At 48.5% G+C, this 18,705-nt stretch overlaps 3 protein-coding genes across 3 annotated transcripts; 2 read left to right on the top strand and 1 right to left on the bottom strand.

Annotated features, from left to right (window-relative positions):
* Positions 1-228: 228 nt before the first annotated feature.
* On the top strand, positions 229-16,048 carry I303_102108 (uncharacterized protein; the record flags this gene model as incomplete). The annotated part of the gene is made up of 15 exons (XM_065968468.1): positions 229-638; positions 689-1,140; positions 1,204-5,408; positions 5,468-5,527; positions 5,592-7,853; positions 7,910-8,206; positions 8,260-8,566; positions 8,625-8,809; positions 8,872-9,039; positions 9,099-9,160; positions 9,216-9,360; positions 9,411-12,274; positions 12,334-12,659; positions 12,719-14,378; positions 14,449-16,048. The coding sequence occupies 15 exons, from the start codon at positions 229-231 to the stop codon at positions 16,046-16,048; spliced, it is 15,003 nt and encodes a 5,000-aa protein (XP_065824540.1).
* A 540-nt stretch (positions 16,049-16,588) lies between these two features.
* On the top strand, positions 16,589-17,038 carry I303_102107 (uncharacterized protein; the record flags this gene model as incomplete). Its single annotated transcript, XM_018405105.2, has 3 exons — positions 16,589-16,783; positions 16,868-16,884; positions 16,990-17,038. The coding sequence occupies 3 exons, from the start codon at positions 16,589-16,591 to the stop codon at positions 17,036-17,038; spliced, it is 261 nt and encodes an 86-aa protein (XP_018265386.2).
* Positions 17,039-17,224: 186 nt separating this feature from the next.
* Positions 17,225-18,296, bottom strand: I303_102106 (uncharacterized protein; the record flags this gene model as incomplete). The annotated part of the gene is made up of 3 exons (XM_018405106.1): positions 17,225-17,766; positions 17,886-17,954; positions 18,026-18,296. The coding sequence occupies 3 exons, from the start codon at positions 18,294-18,296 to the stop codon at positions 17,225-17,227; spliced, it is 882 nt and encodes a 293-aa protein (XP_018265387.1).
* Between the last annotated feature and the right edge of the window lie 409 nt (positions 18,297-18,705).

Raw genomic sequence — 18,705 nt, 5'->3', positions numbered from 1 at the left:
AAGTTACCAATCAGGCGGAGTAAGCCGAAAAAGGAGTTTGACACGTGACCAGGAGATCCGGAGTTCAAGGGCCTGTCCGCGATGTTGATCGCACTGAAATATTGAAATTTCGGATACAGGCAGAACTAGCATAGATCAGTCACTGGTATTGGTACTGAAGACATTGATACATCAGTCTCGGACGACGAGCTGAGCTCAATCGCTGCTTAGATTCAGCACGTCAGTACGATGGACGTGGAAGGCATCCCTAGTGCGATTACACCAGCGTCCGCTTCGGCAGGTCCATCGCACCAAATACAATCCCCTCTCAACCTTGACCTTCGACACCAAATCAACCTTCTGCTCACCGATCTTGGCTGTGCATCCTCTTCGGCCTCACCAATATCTATACCAAGAATCATATTTGACTACACACTCGATCATGAACCGAAATCTTCCACTTCGGATGTTCTTGATGCTCTTTCCCTCATTTTAGCTTTTGAAGGCATCTCAGAATTCGTGATATCCAGATTTCAACCGATTCTCTGCGACCTATTGGCCAGATGGGTATCGGATACCGCAAACACCGATTTCGATGTGATGGTCAGGCGGCTGAGTGTCATGTCAAGCATCGCGGATATATATCCCGACCTATGGAGGTATGTCATTTCTGCAACAGAGAAGACAGCATGCTGATCCGCTCTGCTAGTATCATATCCGCATTCATTATGAGATCCCCCTTCAAAGTTTCTCCTATATCTGCTCTGCCCGCTGCCGAGATTTCCAGGCAACCTGTGGACCTTCTACACTCTGTTCTGCTTTCACAAGTTCGGTTGCTTTCCGCCGATCCGGACATAGCTCATCGCAATGAGTGGCCTTTGGAGCCTCTACATCGCTTGCGGATCGAACATGAAGATCGAGGAGTGCGGCTGCTTGCCATTCAGATACTGGCCAAGCAAAGAGGCTGGAGCGAGGAAGAGCGAATGGCCGTGGAGAGAGACTGTATAGGGGAAGTGGACAAGGTCGACGCCAATATTGCTTACGGAAGCGAGGTGGTCCGGCTATCTGGTGGTGGATTTGAGGTGAAAAGAAGAATAGTGGATGGATGGATGCTACCGATCTTGGAGCATCAATGCATTCAGAGTCAATGCATTCAGAGAGGTGAGTAGCGGTGAAAGAATCAAGCACTACCTTTGTCAAGTGTATGCACTGACTTTCCTACAGCTCGGCAGACCATATCAGACTTCACGTATTCTTCATCACCCACAATCTCCCCTTCCGACTTATCGTCTCATGTTACCTTGGTCGCAGATACGTTATTATTCTGCGCATCGCCAACACATTCTCCGCCGACAACGCTGCATGTGCGCACAGAGCCCACTGATGCAGCATTGCGAGCAATTACCATTCATACGACGCTCGGATTGCCAATCCTGCTCACCGCTCCACCTTCTTCCGGTAAAACTCATATTTTGCAATACCTCTCATCCATGCTATTTCCGTCACAACAACCCACCAATCGTATTCTGTCGATTCCGCTAGCTGACACGTCAATTGATGTGAAGAGTCTCATCGGAACCTATGTTTCCTCACCGACCAAACCCGGCTCATTCGAATGGATGGAGGGCGCCTTAGCTAAAGCCATCAGAGCAGGAAGATGGGTAGTCTTCGAAGATGTAGACAGAGGAAGTACAGAGATGTTAGTGACTCTCAATGGCATCGCACGAAGCCTTCAGCCTGGCCGACCTGGAAGAAGAGCAAAATTATCTATACCTGGCAGAAAAGACATCGAAGCGGGAGAAGGATTCGCGTTGTTTGCCACAAGAACGACCCGGTCAGGCTACACCCCACCCACATTTTTCGGTCACCACATATTCCGAGAGGTCCAATTAGGCCCTCCTTCTGACAACGACATTCTCGCTATCCTTTCCGCTCGCTTTCTACGATTACCAGAACCTCTCCTGAGCGTCCTTGTGGGCATCTGGCATCAGCTGCGCCCATTCGACCAATTGTCTGGGCAGGTCAAAGCGAGAGATATCGGATTGAGGGATTTGGAGAAATGGTGCGCCCGAGTCGAGCGTAATTTGCCTGCAGCCGCAAGTCTGCAGAGTCTAGCGCAGTCCGGGACCAATCTTCTCGATAACCCGATATATCAAGATGAGATATACCTTGAGGCGATGGATATTTTTATCGCTTCCTTAGATAATAAAGGGATATCTTCACAGAAGAGAGCGCAAATGTCGAATATCATCCGAAATGGGCTGGGTATGGATGAAGAGAGGGTTTCAGCAATGGAAGGCAGAAAGCCAAACTTCGAGATAAGCCCGGGCTCAAGACAGCTGCATATCGGTCGAACCGTAATGGATGTTGCCGGATCCTCTCGTCGTGACACCAGCTCGTCTTCACGTCCATTCGCTCTTACCAAACCTTCACTTATACTGCTCGAACGAATCGCCGTCACTGTCGCTCTCGGTGAACCAACATTACTCGTAGGAGAAACCGGTACTGGTAAGACGACCGCTGTTCAACACATCGCCTCAACCGTCAAAAAGCCCCTGACCGTACTCAACCTGTCGATGCAAACGGAAAGTAGTGATCTTCTTGGTGGGTTCAAGCCTTTGGACGCTATCATTTCGGCCAGGAGCCTGCATACTCGGTGGCAAAAGCTTTTCTGCGAAACCTTCAGTATGGGCAAGTCGCAAAATGGCGCATACGTCGAAGCAGCGTCAAAAGCGTTAGCAGGTAGGAAATGGGGAAGATGCGCCGACCTTTGGTTATCGTCAGCAAGAAGGGCAATAGACAAGCTAGGCAAGGGGGACAGTGACACCCCTACTCTAGCGGAAGGTGGCCCACCGAAACGAAGGAAGATCACGAAAGCAACAAAAGCCGCTGTTCAGTGGCAATCTTTGTTGGTGGACATAACGGACTTCGATCTACATCATGTGAAAATGAACAGCAAACTTGTCTTTTCCTTCGTCGAAGGACCTTTTGTTAGAGCGATGCAATCTGGAGAATGGATCCTGCTGGACGAGGTCAATCTTGCTTCCCAAGAAACGTTAGAAGCTATATCAACTATATTAGAAGGACCGAATGCGTCATTGGTACTCACTGAAAGAGGAGACGTAGAACCCATCGCTCGCCATCCCCAATTCCGGCTTTTCGCTTGTATGAACCCCGCGACCGATGTCGGAAAGAAGGATCTTCCCCCTAACCTTCGAGCTCGATTCACAGAGCTCTACGTACCGCCACCTGATGATGATCGAGAAGCTCTCATCGCTATCGTACATCAATACCTGGGTGATGCTGCCGCCGGTGACAGAAGCGTCATACTAGATGTCGTCGAGCTGTATACCACGCTGAAGCAGCTCTCTGCCGCCAAAGAGATCGTCGATGGGTCTAACGCGGCGCCTCACTATAGTATGAGAACGCTGGCTCGAGCGCTGACATTTGCTGTTGAAAGCGCACCTCTCTTTGGGCTACGTCGAGGTATTTGGGAAGGATATCTAATGGCTTTCACGATGTCTCTGGATGACAACAGCGCCAAATTAGCTCACGAAGTTGGTGAGAAGTACATCTTAAATCCCATGAAGAATGCTCGGGCTGTCCTCGCGCAGATTCCCTCTCTCCCTTCGTCTATGGATCCGGATGACTTCGTGCGCTTTGGCCCCTTCTGGCTTCAACGTGGACCGATGCCCCCTGCCCCAGAATCCCGATACATCATCACGCCTTCCGTACAAGCCAAACTTTCCGACCTTGCTCGTGTCATCCTTACCAAGCGATATCCGGTCCTCATCCAAGGGCCTACCTCCGCCGGTAAGACCAGTGCTATCGAATTTTTGGCCCGACAAACTGGTCATAGATTCGTTAGAATCAACAATCACGAGCATACCGATATCCAGGAATACCTGGGTACCTATGTCACGGATCCTCAAAGTGGTAACCTCGTCTTTCAGGAGGGTTTGTTGGTGACTGCCGTGAAGCAAGGTCACTGGATAGTGCTAGATGAACTGAATCTGGCTCCGACGGATGTACTGGAGGCGTTGAACCGACTATTAGACGATAACCGAGAGTTGGTCATACCGGAAACTCAAGAAGTGATCAAGCCTCATCCCAACTTCATCTTATTTGCGACTCAGAACCCTCCTGGTCTATATGCTGGAAGAAAAGTCTTATCACGAGCGTTCAGAAATCGGTTCCTCGAAGTTCACTTTGACGACGTACCTAAAGACGAGCTCGAGACCATTTTGTGCCAACGATGTCAAATTGCGCCCTCATATGCCAAGAAGATCGTCCAGGTTTTCGAGGAACTTCGCCATCGACGTCAGGCATCAAGAGTATTCGAGTCGAAGAGCTCCTTCGCCACTCTACGAGACTTGTTTAGATGGGCAGAAAGAGGGGCTGTAGGGTACCAACAGCTTGCAGAAGATGGATACATGCTTCTTGCAGAGAGAGCCCGTCAAGATGAAGACAAGGTGGTGATCAAACAGGTTATCGAAAATATCATGAAAGTCTCGGTCAGCGAGAACATGTATTCCCTCTTCGACAAGTCAAATACGGTTCTAGCAAGAATGCCCGCTGCCAATCTTCCGCCTACGCAAATGGTCTGGACCAGAGCAATGCAACGGCTGTTTACTCTTGTCGCAGCAGCTCTTGCTCACAATGAGCCAGTGCTACTAGTGGGAGAAACTGGTTGCGGTAAAACCTCCGTATGCGAAGTCATAGCTCGAATGTTCAATCAACAATTAGTCGGAGTCAATTGTCATCAAAATATGGAGACCGCAGACTTGCTAGGTAGTCAAAGACCCGTTCGAAACAGATTAGAACGGAGAAGCAGAATTATCAGCACTCTCAGCCAGTTCAGTGCGATCTCGCCTACAATCACTGATGACGAGATGATGTCAATTTGTAAAGAGTTGTCGAAACGAGATGACATCGACCAATCAATCATACAGCGTACAAAGATCGAGATCAAGCAGTTGTCAGCACTCTTCGAATGGTCAGATGGTCCTTTGGTACACGCGATGACAAATGGAGATTTACTGCTCCTGGATGAAGTATCTCTCGCGGATGATTCAGTGCTCGAACGACTTAATTCCGTACTGGAGCCAGGAAGAACCCTTGTATTGGCTGAGAAAGGAGGAACAGATATCGACGAAGCGACAATTGTAGCGAACGACCGATTTCATGTGGTAGCGACTATGAATCCTGGAGGAGATTTCGGAAAGAAAGAACTTTCGCCAGCTTTGCGAAATCGATTTACCGAGATTTGGGTACCTGCATTGAACGACCGAGGAGACATGCTGCAGATCATCGGGCAAAGTTGGAAAGCCGAAGAGATGAAAACGTGTAGCCCGTATATACTGGATTATTTCCTCTGGTTTGGGGATAAGCTGGGCGATCTATCAGGATTGGGTCTGCGTGATATCTTGGTAAGCTGTCTCTTCCTTCTGTGCGGAGAAAAATCCACATAGACTGACAGCACATATAGGCTTGGATCAGCTTTGCGAACGATATGTTCTCCAAGGGCCTCAGCGAAGCACAGTCCTTCGTGAGTACATCATTTGTCTTTGTTCCGTCCGGATCGAAGCTAACACTGATACACCATTTCATAGCATCACGGTGGTCAGATGGTGCTGATTGATGGTCTTGAATCGTTACCACAAGTCGCGGGATTGTCCATCCAGTCCATCGCCGCTCTCCGAAAGGAATGTATGGCCCAGCTCGATCAATTTGCCTCAAACCTGACAGGCGGCTATAACGAAATTACTCAAGCGGAATTGACTGTTAAACTGACACCCGAGTCTGTATCAATCGGCGGATTCGCTATACCAAGGGGACCGATCATATCTGAGACCTCGATGTTCCGCTTCGAAGCCCCCACCACAGCTCTCAACGCAATGCGCACGCTGCGTGGATGTCAACTACCGAAAGCCATCCTCCTCGAAGGTAGTCCCGGTGTGGGCAAAACCAGTCTCGTGTCTGCTTTAGCCGCCGTTGCGGGACATCAACTTCAGAGAATCAACCTGTCCGATCAAACCGATCTCATCGACTTGTTTGGATCCGATCTTCCGGTTGAGGGTGGACAACCCGGTGAATTCCAATGGCGAGATGCTGCCTTTCTCGATGGCATGCAAAGAGGAGATTGGGTATTGCTGGATGAAATGAATCTGGCTTCTCAGACGGTACTGGAGGGTCTGAATGCGGTTCTCGATCACAGAGGAACCGTCTTCATACCAGAATTGGGCAAATCATTTGATCGACATCCCGATTTTAGGGTTTTCGCTGCTCAGAATCCACTCCAGCAAGGTGGTGGTAGAAAAGGTCTACCGAAATCCTTCTTGAACCGTTTCACCAAGGTATACCTACAAGAACACACCTCCGAAGACCTGATGATTATCTGTAAAGATCTGCATCCTCTGCCTCAGGATACAATCGAAAGCATGATTGCGTTCAACGAAGCAATTCGAGAACGAACCATGATTTCTCGCACAATCGGTCGCGAAGGCAGTCCGTGGGAGTTCAATCTGCGAGACTTGTTCAGATGGTTCAACCTTCTTGCTTCGCCGAACGGATTGGAGAAGACGCTCCATCCCTCTGAATACTTCTGGATGGTGTACAGACAGAGATTCAGGATCGAAAGGGATCGTGAAGCTGTCACAGAGATCTTTGAAAAGGTATTCGATATGAAGATCGATAATACTCGACCTGCGCCCTATGTCACTCCAGCCTTCCTGCAAGTTGGTCACTCTTTGATACAAAGAAGAGGGAAATCCACGATAGATGTCCGACTACAGCATCATCATCTGCATATCGCTCAATCGGTCTTGAAAGGTATAGAGCTGGGCTGGCTTACCATTCTGGCCGGTGAATGCGGGGCTGGTAAAAGATCGTTGATACGTGGACTAGCCGAAGCTGCTGGCAGACAGCTTGGCGAATTCTCTATGCACCCTGGCGTCGACACCTCCGAAATTCTGGGTAGTTTCGAACAGCAAGATGTCGGCAGATTGTTGGATGCAGCGTCAGATGAGATAATCAACCTCGCGGCATCAGTCTCTGACACTCGAACTGATATGTTATCTCAATCTAACGAGATCAGACAAGCGAGAAAGAGATGCGACAACTCATCCGACGTTGATGCGATGTCGTCCTTCACCGAACTGTGCGAAAAGATCATGGATCGGCTTGCCCCTCTCATCAATGTCAATTCAGCCCGTCAAGCTTTGGATAACCTGATCAAAGTTGGACCTAGTGCAGCGGGTTTCGCTTGGGTCGACGGTCAACTCATTCACGCTATCAAGAATGGGGGTTGGTTCCTCATTTCCGAGGCCAATCTGTGCAGCGCATCTGTGCTCGACCGTCTCAACAGTCTATGCGAAGCCAACGGTGTGTTAGTACTCAGTGAAAAAGGATCGTCCACCGGTACACCCGAGATCCTCAAGCCTCACAAGGATTTCAGATTATTTATGACCTACGACCCCAGACATGGAGAATTATCAAGAGCCATGCGAAACAGAGGAGTCGAGCTATACGTTGATAAACCTGAGGCGCAAAGTGTTTCAGCCGTATCCGACCCTGCATTGGCGGATCACTCACTTTTATTGGCAACTTCCAACCAAATCGAGAGAAATCTCGACGGCGAACAGCGTACAACTAGCTTGGTCGCTTCCAGTGTGGCCGATGGTATTTCTCGTCAAAGTCAACAAGCCGTCTCTTACTTGTCCCGATATGGAGGTATCGTACCCCCAGAGGAGAAGACCGTTTATGATGTAGCGGCGCAGATCTTGACTGCTGAGTCATCAAAGATGGCGCTGACAGCTCAAGCTTCCAAAGCCGTACGCGGTCAACGGATCGTTCAGCAGTTCTCAAATAGCCTGGTGAGAGGTGTTTCCGCGTTTTCTGGACCTGTTTTGGTACTAATGTTTCTCGGCAGCCGATCAATATCTCACTCAACGATAATATACGCACCGAACACCAATCCGCGGTCTTCCACATCTTACAGACTCTTTTGCGTAACGAAGGTCGACGGGACGAAATACAGAAATGGTTATCTGACTCGGCCAACGCTAAAAGCATACTTGCCATATCCGCGGCTTCGACTCGCCGCGGTCCTTCAAGAAGTAAAGCTCACGCCGGTCACGAGCTATACCCTTTCACAACGTTCGTCAGGGAATCTCTTCGTAAAAGGCTGCCTGATTTGATAGTCAATCAGCAATCGGTGAATCTGCAGGTATGTTTCCTGTCTTGCGCATATACCGTCGATTGTGTGCTGATCAGGAGTAGGACTATCTTGAGCGGCTCGATCGCATCATCGTCTACATTAACCTGATCGAGGAACACGCCAAACAACCCACCTTTGATTACTCTTCCACCAAGTTCTTAGCTGGGTGGCTGAGTGACGAGCTGCAGGAACTACCTCTCTTGTCGCCTGTATTGGAGAAGCTGGATGGTTTAGTCAAGAGTGTGCAGCTCACCTCCGGTCTTGGCCAAACTCAGATATGGATGCTTTTCAGAGATATCATCGGCGACCATGAAAGCCGGACCGAGGTCACCAGACTCACTGAGTTGGCCAACCGGTTACATGATCCTGGTGAGTACAAGTATCGCTATGACCTCGCTCTGTCACAGTCTGCTGATACTACTCGCAGAGCTACGACATACCGTACTGCAAGCGCTGTCTAACATAACCGATCAACCTCCATCGCCCGAGGCTCCAGCTGAATTGGAGATTCTTATCGGTTCACATATTCTTGCAGAGGAAGCTGTGGTAGTTTCCACTGAATGGACCAATTGGCCTGTTTTGAGTACTGTGGAATTAGCCGTTCTGAAAGGGGTAAGCTTGATCAGCCTTTTGTGAGGTTTGAGGCTGGTAACGCTGCTGACGAAGACATGCAGAACGCACAAAATGCTCTACAAGTCATGTTGGAGGATAAGCACATCAAGGTCGGCTCTCTAATTACCCTTCAAAGGTCCTTGGGGGCTTCCAGTAGTCCCGCCATTACTTTCCAAGCGTTGTCGAGCTTCTTGCAAAGGATGTGGGATCATTCCAATGGAAATGACGAGGTGAGAGTCGATTGACCTACACACAGACAGTAGAAAAGCTGACCCTTCGCTTCTGGTAGACCCTGGATGGTCCAGCGGATCTCTTCAAGCCTCAACGACTGAGTTCAGCGCTTCGATTCAGGTTCGTAGTCCTTGATGACAAGTCCCGATCTCACAGCTCACAAAGTATCTCACAGCACGGCAGAATCCGTCAAAATGGCTGAAATCCCTCAACAAGATGACTCGCTTCGCTTCTCTGTCGAAACCCTCATTTGGAGGACTCAAGTTGTCGAAGATCGCAAGAACGATGTGTTATTCCTAGCATTGCACTCCATTGGCATGGTAAGTGACATTCACCTGTTACGAAGTTCTCGTTTTGACGTCTTTCACAGATAGGCAGTGCCTTCGGAATAGACTACACACCCCACTCTGATCCTTCCGTGTTCATGAAACAAATCAGTCAGGCAATAGCGAATATTCCTGAGGATAGGGACGACACATACCTTCGCGATGCGCTTCTGAGTCGGATCATGCCAGCAATAGAGGATATTGTAGCGCGACCTCGCGACCTACGATCTATCGGCCAAATTTGGCTCGCCACGTCCCGCTTTCTCCTTGACCTCTACGTCACCAATATTCCGATTGATCCAGGAGTACGAAGATCACTACTTGGCGAGGTATTCGATGATCGCTTGTCACTGGCGTCAGAGGAACTAGCTGCTGCTCAGAGTGGTGAAGTCATATCAAAGGGAATCGCCGACTCCGACCGTATCACGCAAATTCTGGCGAAGATCATGGAATTGCGAAAAGATCAAGCGACTCTGGGTCATTCTCTCAAAAGGGCCTCTGATGCCGTTCGGCTTTCGTACTTATTCAACGAAGTTCACGCATTCCTGAATGATCCCTATAGCGAGACTCGAGTCGACGAACTGGTCAAAGCTCTTGATAATGGCAATCCCCAAGGCTTAATCAGAGAGAACGATTTCCAACTTGCGTCAGCAGCTTTCGTTCAACGACTTTCCACGAACTACGATGACATGCCAGATTTGGTCCAACCGATCATTACTGCTGTACTTTTCGGGAAATTCGGTATTCGTACTCTTGCCAGGGCAGCTGAGTTACGTCTTGCAAAACCGCTCGCCACCGTCATGGACGTCGTCGAATTCCCTTTGGCGGCTGGTGTTCGTCGAATACACCATATAACGAACGTACCAGACGATGTTATAACCAGAATTCCCGCGCAACTGCTTGCTGCATGTGCTCACTCCCAAATGCTGGAAACTAACCAACAGCGAAGCACTCATCTGCCTGGTCTATATCTACAGCTGGATCAACTCTATCAGACTTGGAGCAACATTAGGCTTAGAGAACAACAGGAAGCTCAAGACTCGGAAAGTCTGTACAGGGTCCGAAAAACCGAGATCGAAGTATTGTCTGACCAAGAGCAGGAAGAAAAAGAGTTCGGGGAACTGTTCCCACAGTACGAGGACGCTGGGGCAGAAGACGTTTTATCCGCCAAATTGACTGAGAAGGATGAGCCGCAAGAAGACAAGCGATTCTCGGATCATCAAGTAGCTTCCTTCCATCAGCTGGTGATCGAGATCTTCGGTTCCAGACCAACTGCATCCATTTCGCTCCTCAAAAGCATGATCGATGATACCCTTCATCATTCTTTCAGGCTTGCGGCGTACGACGAACAGCTGGATAATACCAGTATTGCGTATCAGGTAGCCTTACTTCACAGAAGACAAGTGGAAGTCAAAACCTCGCCTACACAGCCCAACTTTTACCTTTCGCCCAACGAGCCCGAGCTTCGCAAAGCTCACTCAATCTTGGTACGATTGGTGAAACGGCTAGATCACCTCATTGCCGAATGGCCTGAACAAATGGTACCCCAGCATATCAAGGACAGAGTCGAGCGAATATTACTTCTGAACACGCGCAGTCCTGTCGCTCTCGTACTCTCAGCCATGGAACTGCTTTTGGTCCACACTGAAGATTGGGAGGCGTATGCCAATCGGGACAACTCCTTGAGCAGCTTCAGAGACGAGATTTCCAGGTTGATCATCGATTGGAGAAAACTGGAACTGGCGTCATGGATGCGACTACTGGACGATCAAGCAGCGCAATATATCGCTCAAGATAACGAATGGACCATGCGACTGTACGGTGCTCTCATCCATGGCGCAGTCAGCGCCGCGGATGTAGCCAAGCATGTCGAAGGAGTCTTACCCATGGTGTCCACTTACATCAATACAAGTACATTTGGTACTTTCTCCGCTAGATTAGGGCTGCTTTCAGCATTCCAACGAATGTGTACCGATCTCTCTGACCAGATCCCGGTTCTATCGACTATGGCAATTCTGCTTCACAACGTACTTGTCAATGCTCGACTTTTCGAACCCAGATTGGCCGATGCTATGCAATCTCAGAAGTCGGTCATCGATAAAGCGATCAAGGATTTCGTCAGATTAGCAAGTTGGAAAGACGTCAACGTATTTGCCCTGAAAGCAAGTGCTCAGAGATCGCATAAGCATCTTCACCGAAGCATCAGGAAATTTAGAGATCTGCTCCGACAACCTGTTTCACCCATCCTTGGCGAACTTACCGGTATCATATCTCAAGAAGCAGCTGTGCCTTCCGAACCGATGCCCGCACCGGTTATCGAATTTTCTTCCCTATCTGCTAAAGCAGTTGAAGTGAGACGTCAAGCAAACCGGCCTGTTCCAGATATTCTGATTCGACTGGATGAAACGTACAATCGATATAATCAAGTTCACGCTAGAATCCGCAGTTCCTCGAAAGGCATCGGTGCAACACACATGGACGAGATGGCAGTCGATATCATCGAAACAGCTGCTGCTTTGGCCAAGGCCACTCCTTCGTCGCTCACGAAAGAGAATACCAAGATCGTCAACAATTTAGCTAGTCGGAAGCGCAAAGCCTTTTCAGATCTACTCAAGGCACTTCGTGCAAGCGGATTCTCCCATGCTGTAAGAGCAGATCAGCTGGGTCGTCAACAATCCATTATCTGGCTTGCCAACAGACCGCCAATTCAAACGGAAGGCCTACCTGAATCATGCGATGTTGCCAGCTTGAAGAAAGTGGAGTCGTATCACTACAGAATGGATGTCTTGATGTCTGCTCTGAGGGCCGCCTTCAACGGTCACAGCGACGACATCGCTTCGCAAGACCTAGAGAGAGGTATAGGGTTCACCGAATCGGTCTATGCTCTTGCTCTGACCGAAAGAGAGCGGTGCGTTGTCTCTCCTGATTTACCTTTAGGATTTTCACGCTGACATTGGTCTTTACCAGGGCTGTATCCGACATTCGCGCTCTTTCTCAGCTATCTTCCCTACTCGGACGTCTGCGACACTGTGCTCAATCTGCATCCATTTCTGGTTCACAAGGATTGCTCGAGGCACTCATTGAAGCTGAGGCGAATGCATCACTCATCCATGCCGTCTTGCAAGAGGTCGAAGAAGGTATCAGACAATTACGAGAGCTGCAAGGTATCCAAGTGAAATCGGACGATCTGAGTGCTGTGCATATCTGCAGACAGGAGTCCGCCTTGCTGGTGAAAGCGTTGTCTTCAGCTCTAGACTCGGCCAGAAAGTCCGACTGTCAACTTTTCACAGAAGGTATGTCACCTACGCTTCGCTCTATTTCGGGAGAGTGCTAATGACAGATGGACGAATAGCCGAAGTATCGCTACTTGAGACCTTCGGTAACATAAGAGTCAAATTGATTGCGGCATTCACCTCTCAAGCGGTCACTTCGCCCGAATTACGGCACCTCTTGAACCCTGTCATCGACATCGCCCAAGGCATGAGACAGTACACTGCGCCTGAAGCCTCCCGTCCGCTATCGTCCGACATGTGGAAGAGGAGCGACGAGATCATCCAGTCCATGCTTGTGGTGGCTCAGCAGATGAAAGCGCCTGCTTTGCCAGACATCAAGGAAGATGAATCCCCTCATATCCCTACCGAGTTGAAGGAACAACGCAGCTTTACTACCTCGCTCCGAGTAAACGAAATCATCCAGCGGATCTCTACCTTCGTAGTCGACTTATTCAATGGTCCGTCATCTTCTACCACTACGCCGGAATGTCTCGCAAGAATACTGCCTTTCCTCGAAACATTTACAGAATCTTACACTCAATCAATCTCGACCCACATCTATACAGTCAAAGCGGCCTATAAATTGTCTTACGTCGTAGGAAGGTTGATGCTGGACTTGGCGCAGAAAGGATTCTGCAAGCCGACCGAACAGTCTGAAGATGATGGTAAAGGTGGAGACGGTGAGATGGTGGATGGCTCAGGTATGGGTAGTGGAACAGGAGAAAAGAACGTCTCCAATGAGATCAAAGAGGAATCGCAAGTTGAAGGTCTACAAGGCGAAGAAGAGGAGGAGCAAGATGATCAGCAGAAAGGTAAAGATGATGAAGAGGATGATGCGTTCAGCATGGACGAAGATTTCGAAGGTAAATTGGATGATGGAAAAGAGAAAGATGAGAATGCGAGTGGAGATGAAGAAGAGGAAGAGGAAGATCACGATGAACATGTTGGCGATGTTGATCCCCTGGATCCTGGGGCAGTTGACGAGAAGTTCTGGGGAGATGAACAGAAAGAAGAGCAGAAGAATGAAAATAGCGACGAGTTGATGGATCAGAAAACCCAAGAACAGGAAGGCGAGTCTGAGATGGCTGCGAAGGAGAAAGAGGGAACGGAAAGCAAGGAGAAGAAGGAAGAGAAAGATAATTCGCAAACTGCGGAGGAGGAACAAAATCAGGAAAGCAAAGAGGAGGACAAGAAAGAGGGTGGTGGTGAGCAGGGAGAAGAGCTGGATGAAGAGACTATGGAAGAACATGAGCAAGGCGAGGAGGAAGAAGAAGACCGAGTTGAAGATCAGGGTGTACGAGATCAAGATCAAGTTGCCATGCCTGAAGGAGATAAGCTCGACTTACCTGAAGATCTAAATTTCGATGATGATGCCGAAGGAGATGAGCAGCAGGACAAAGACGATTTCGATGACGATATGAAAATGTCGGATCCGGAAGATGATGATGCTGAACGCGAAAACGACCGAGGCTCGGATATAGATATGGGCAATGATGAAGAAGGCGAAAATGTGGAAGAAGCCCCTCCAGCTACAGGAGTCGGTGAAGACGAGACTGAGCAAGAAGCCCAGACCGAACAGAACGTAGATACATCTGCGTCAAATGAGATGGCTCAAGAGAGTGAGCTTGGTCAAGGGGTCAGTGGTGGATTGGAAGGCGAATCCAAGGAGGAGAAAGAAGGGGAAGAGAAGGAAAACGGGGAAAAAGACGAAGTGGATGCCGACGCTCAAGGTCAGGATGGGTAAGTCACTCTCCTTTCGGCTTATGATCTCGTCTCTGAGCATACGGGTATTGACTGTATCGTAACGTAGGACCGCTCCACAACCTCAACAGCAATCTGGTCCATCTAACGAACAAGAGCAAGCTGAAGGTCCCGTCGATTCTTCCGGCGCTCCATTACCAGCTCAGGACAATTCTCAACCTCAAGCTTCCCGAAGTCTGGGCGATATACTCAAAGACATCCGAAGAAGGCGAGATGAGATCCTTTCTCAGCAAGAGCGAGACCAGCAACCTCAACCAGCGGATGATGCACAAGCTCCAGAACAAGCACCTGGCCAAGTCGAGTATGTCCAAGAGGACCAAGCCAAAGAAGACGATATGCAGGCTCTAGGTCGGGCTGGCGAAGAAGAGAGACAAAAGCTAGAAGATCTTAACATTATCGATGAGGAAGAAGGCGAAGGTGAACTGCGAGGTATGGAGGACAACCTAGACGAGGAGGAAGATGATATTGATGACGGGGAATTCCAAGAGAAAGAATTAACTCATCGAAGTGCTGCCCCGGTGGAAGAAGAGGAGAGACAGCGAGAAGAGAAAGCTTTGACCCAAGCGGATATCGGCACTGGACCCAAAGGTCAATCTGCGGACGATGCGATGGATATCGACTTCGATCCAACGGACGCAGACGGTCTAGAAAGCAAAGATATCAAGCCTGATGCCTTTGACGACGGCGATGATATCGAGCTAAACATGCCGGACTCCGCGGTGGTCAAGGCCGATACTTCAGCTGAAGATCTTTGGAGAAAGTACGCTTCCGAAACCAGCGATCTATCCTATGCGCTATGCGAACAGCTCCGTTTGATCCTGGAACCTACCCTTGCGACTCGACTTCAAGGTGATTTTAGGACGGGTAAACGACTGAACATGCGAAAGATCATACCGTACATAGCCTCAGAATATACCAAGGATAAGATTTGGCTACGAAGGACTAAACCCTCCAAAAGGGAATATCAAGTACTTCTGTCGTTGGACGATTCCAAGTCGATGTTCGAGAGCAATTCCATCGAGCTAGCTTATAAGACCCTAGCGTTAGTTAGTCAATCGATGAATAAGTTGGAAGTTGGTCAAGTTTCAATCGCGAAGTTTGGCGAATCGATCGATATCCTTCATCCGTTCGATACGCCTTTCACCGATTCTGAAGGATCCAAGATCATCTCGAATTTCGGGTTCAACCAGAACAAAACAGATGTAGTCAAGCTTCTCGAAAGGTCTTTGACTTATTTGGCAGAATCAAGATCGACGATCAATAACGGGGGTGCGGGAGCCGATTTGTGGCAGTTGGAGATCATCATCTCGGACGGTATATGCCAAGACCATCACAAGCTGAGAAAGTTATTGAGAAAAGCAGTCGAGGAAAGAGTCATGGTGGTTTTCATTATTATTGATTCTCTCAACAAACAAACCCCCTCAAACTCCAATACGAAATCGAATACGAACGCGAAGACGAGTATATTGTCGATGCAGACGGTGGAATATGCCATGGTGAATGGAGAGATGAAGTTGGATATGAAGAGATACCTTGACACCTTTCCCTTTGAGTTTTATGTGGTTCTGAGAGACGTAGAGGCGCTGCCAGGGGTGTTGGCTGATACTCTCAGACAATGGATGACGAGGGTCAGTCAATCGCAGGAATAGTGAGAGTCGTGTGGCTTTTAGGATTTGGGATATCGAATCATACTAAATCAGTCATCATATTATACCCTTCATATAGATTTTATACCATTTTCTGTAAAAGTATTCAATATAGATGGAAAAGATTGTATGTACAATATTGATTATATATGTATGCATAGGTTATATATGTTATATATGATCGATGGTCTGTGCGGGATTGGTGCATCCCAGCATATTGCGCCCCAGACAGCAAGTTCCTTGTGTGACATTGTTTGTGAACTCCTCTTCTTTCCTTCTCCTTCCTTTTCTTCGACTTCCTCTTTTCTTTTCTCTGCGCGCACGCAGGAGAAGACTAGCAGAAGAAGATACCGAAACAACTAGTTCCCAGCATCATCACAAGCTATATTGAAATCGTATTCATCCTATCTCACTTATCCCGACGTAAGTAGAACCGAGATAAATCACTTCAAGATTGATTGACACCAGGATGGAAATCGGATGTGAGCTGACGAGATGAATGTGTGTTAAGTCGCTGAAAATAGCTCGTAACAACCAATCAAGATGCCGGCTGATCGGGGTAAAACTCCATCAACACCGTCGAAATCGAAGTCCAAAAACAAGTCTTCTTCGGATGGGCCTGAATCGCCTTCAAAGGGTGTCTGGTCCTCCGGTGATAAGTCTTTGTTATTTGACCATGTCATCAACTTCGGTCAGACAGATTGGGAGAAGGCTGTTCCGGGAAAGACTGCTCAGCAGGTCGGTGTAGTCTTCACACTATCTCAAAACAGGTACGACTGAAGAAGAGCTGATGCTTGACTTTCGCCTTTTATACACATTCAGGCTAGAGAACAGTGGAAGTGAGTCCCATCTAGGTTTTAATCATCACAGCGTCGATGTGTCAATTTCCGATGATTCCCCCAAATCGGAGCTGACGAGATATCAACTTGCTTCTCTTGCGCCAGGAAAACCCTTCTTCCCCAAATTAGGAGACAATGCGGATTTCTCGGGTGATCTTCCATCAATAGTCCGCCTATATTGATATCATGACTGATATGGATTCTTGATTATGGTATGCGTCCATCTATATATCTATGCAGAATATCTTACACCTCCTCACATCGCATCGGTCCTGAATGAAGTTACATGCTGCGCCGATTTCCACTTTCACACCTTGCTGGTCCTCCTAATCGAGTCCCACTATTCCTTTTTCGTCTTGATCTCTTGCGATATCCCTAAGAGATTCAACCAATGTTCTTTCTTGTACCCGAAATTGTATATCGCTCTTCCGGTGAAACAAGCCCAGAGGACGACCATACACGCTACTACACTCTCGTTCTCTGTCCAACCCAGACCTGTATTCCAACCTTCGACAGGTCCGATCAAGGTCAGAAACAACGGAGAGATAAGCAGGGGACACCACGTATCGACTAACATCCACCCTTTCGGCTTGAGCTCTACTGGAGTTGTGAGGCTCAGAGTCGATTGGAAGAAGTTGAATGTGCTGAATGCGATGGAGGCGAAGGGGACCGCCAAGATAAAGGGAACGAGCACTAAGCTGGCTGGTGTAGCCGGCAAGGGTTTCGGCGTTGTGGCTGCGGGATAGAGTAAGGGAATGACTGAGAATCGGGTCAGGAGAAGGGTACGGCCGATAGCGTCGGGGATAGCCATGAAGAGCTCGAAAGGTAATGAAGGTTTCTTCGGAAGCAGTTGAGCGAACGGAGTACGGCTTTGAATAACGTCTATGTTGTTTGGTTCAAGTCAGTAAGATACGAAGAGTCAGATTTGGTATTGGATGACTCTCTCAGTCAGAACCCATGGACAGCTGGAAAGCAAGAATGGGGAGCCTTCAAAAACTCACGGACAGCACAAAACAGAAGAGCGATGTTTGGTGTGACAAGCCATGAAGGCGTTGAGCCAGTGCACATTGCTGCGCAATTTCATAACTGAGTCAGTCATCTACCATGGTTATCATCATCTCTGATTGGGATTCAGCCTTACATAGAAAGGTCTCTCCGCCAAAGACGACGATCATCAAACCAGCTAATTCCTGCCATATACTCGCTCTCGCTTTCTTTGTTACAACGCTGCTGCCCTTCTTATTCTTACTAGAGGGAGTCGAAGGCGGATCGAATGCGCCAGTCGCTATCCAATTAATGACTGATGATAGACGCATGGCTCCTATGATGTCTATCGGGGCGAAAGGGAATGAAGGGTGGGCAGGAGAAAGTATAGGGGACAGTCTGTTGTGGAGGGCTGTGAGGGATGCCATTGCGGGATATGTTACTCAGATCGTTTCTAGGGTCAGGTATTGAGTATCAAGTTTCAACGCGAGTCGAGGCGTGTCAGGCAGGCGATCTCTGACACTGACAATGATAACGGTCCAAAGATCATATCTGACACTGAAGCTTGAGTCGTGAACTTTTGGCTTCACTCGTAACCGCTCGAAACGCCCATCTAGCCGGCGGAGATCGAATCATACTCCTCGCTTTCGGCAATGTCCGCATGATTTGTTATCGTTTCGTTGATTTTCGAATCTGTTGTTTATTTGACCCTGAGTTTGCCCAACTTATTTCGATTTTTAGATGACCGAACCGAAAGAAATTATTGGTTTCGTGAGCAACAAGTCAACGTCGGCTTACCTGTATCTATGTTGGCTTTACTTTCCCCTCATCCTCCTA

This window comes from Kwoniella dejecticola, chromosome 2 (assembly GCF_000512565.2).
Source record: "Kwoniella dejecticola CBS 10117 chromosome 2, complete sequence".
NCBI lineage: Eukaryota > Fungi > Basidiomycota > Tremellomycetes > Tremellales > Cryptococcaceae > Kwoniella > Kwoniella dejecticola.
Note: the sequence above shows the minus strand (reverse complement) of the source record. Positions and strands in the feature narration are given on the sequence as shown.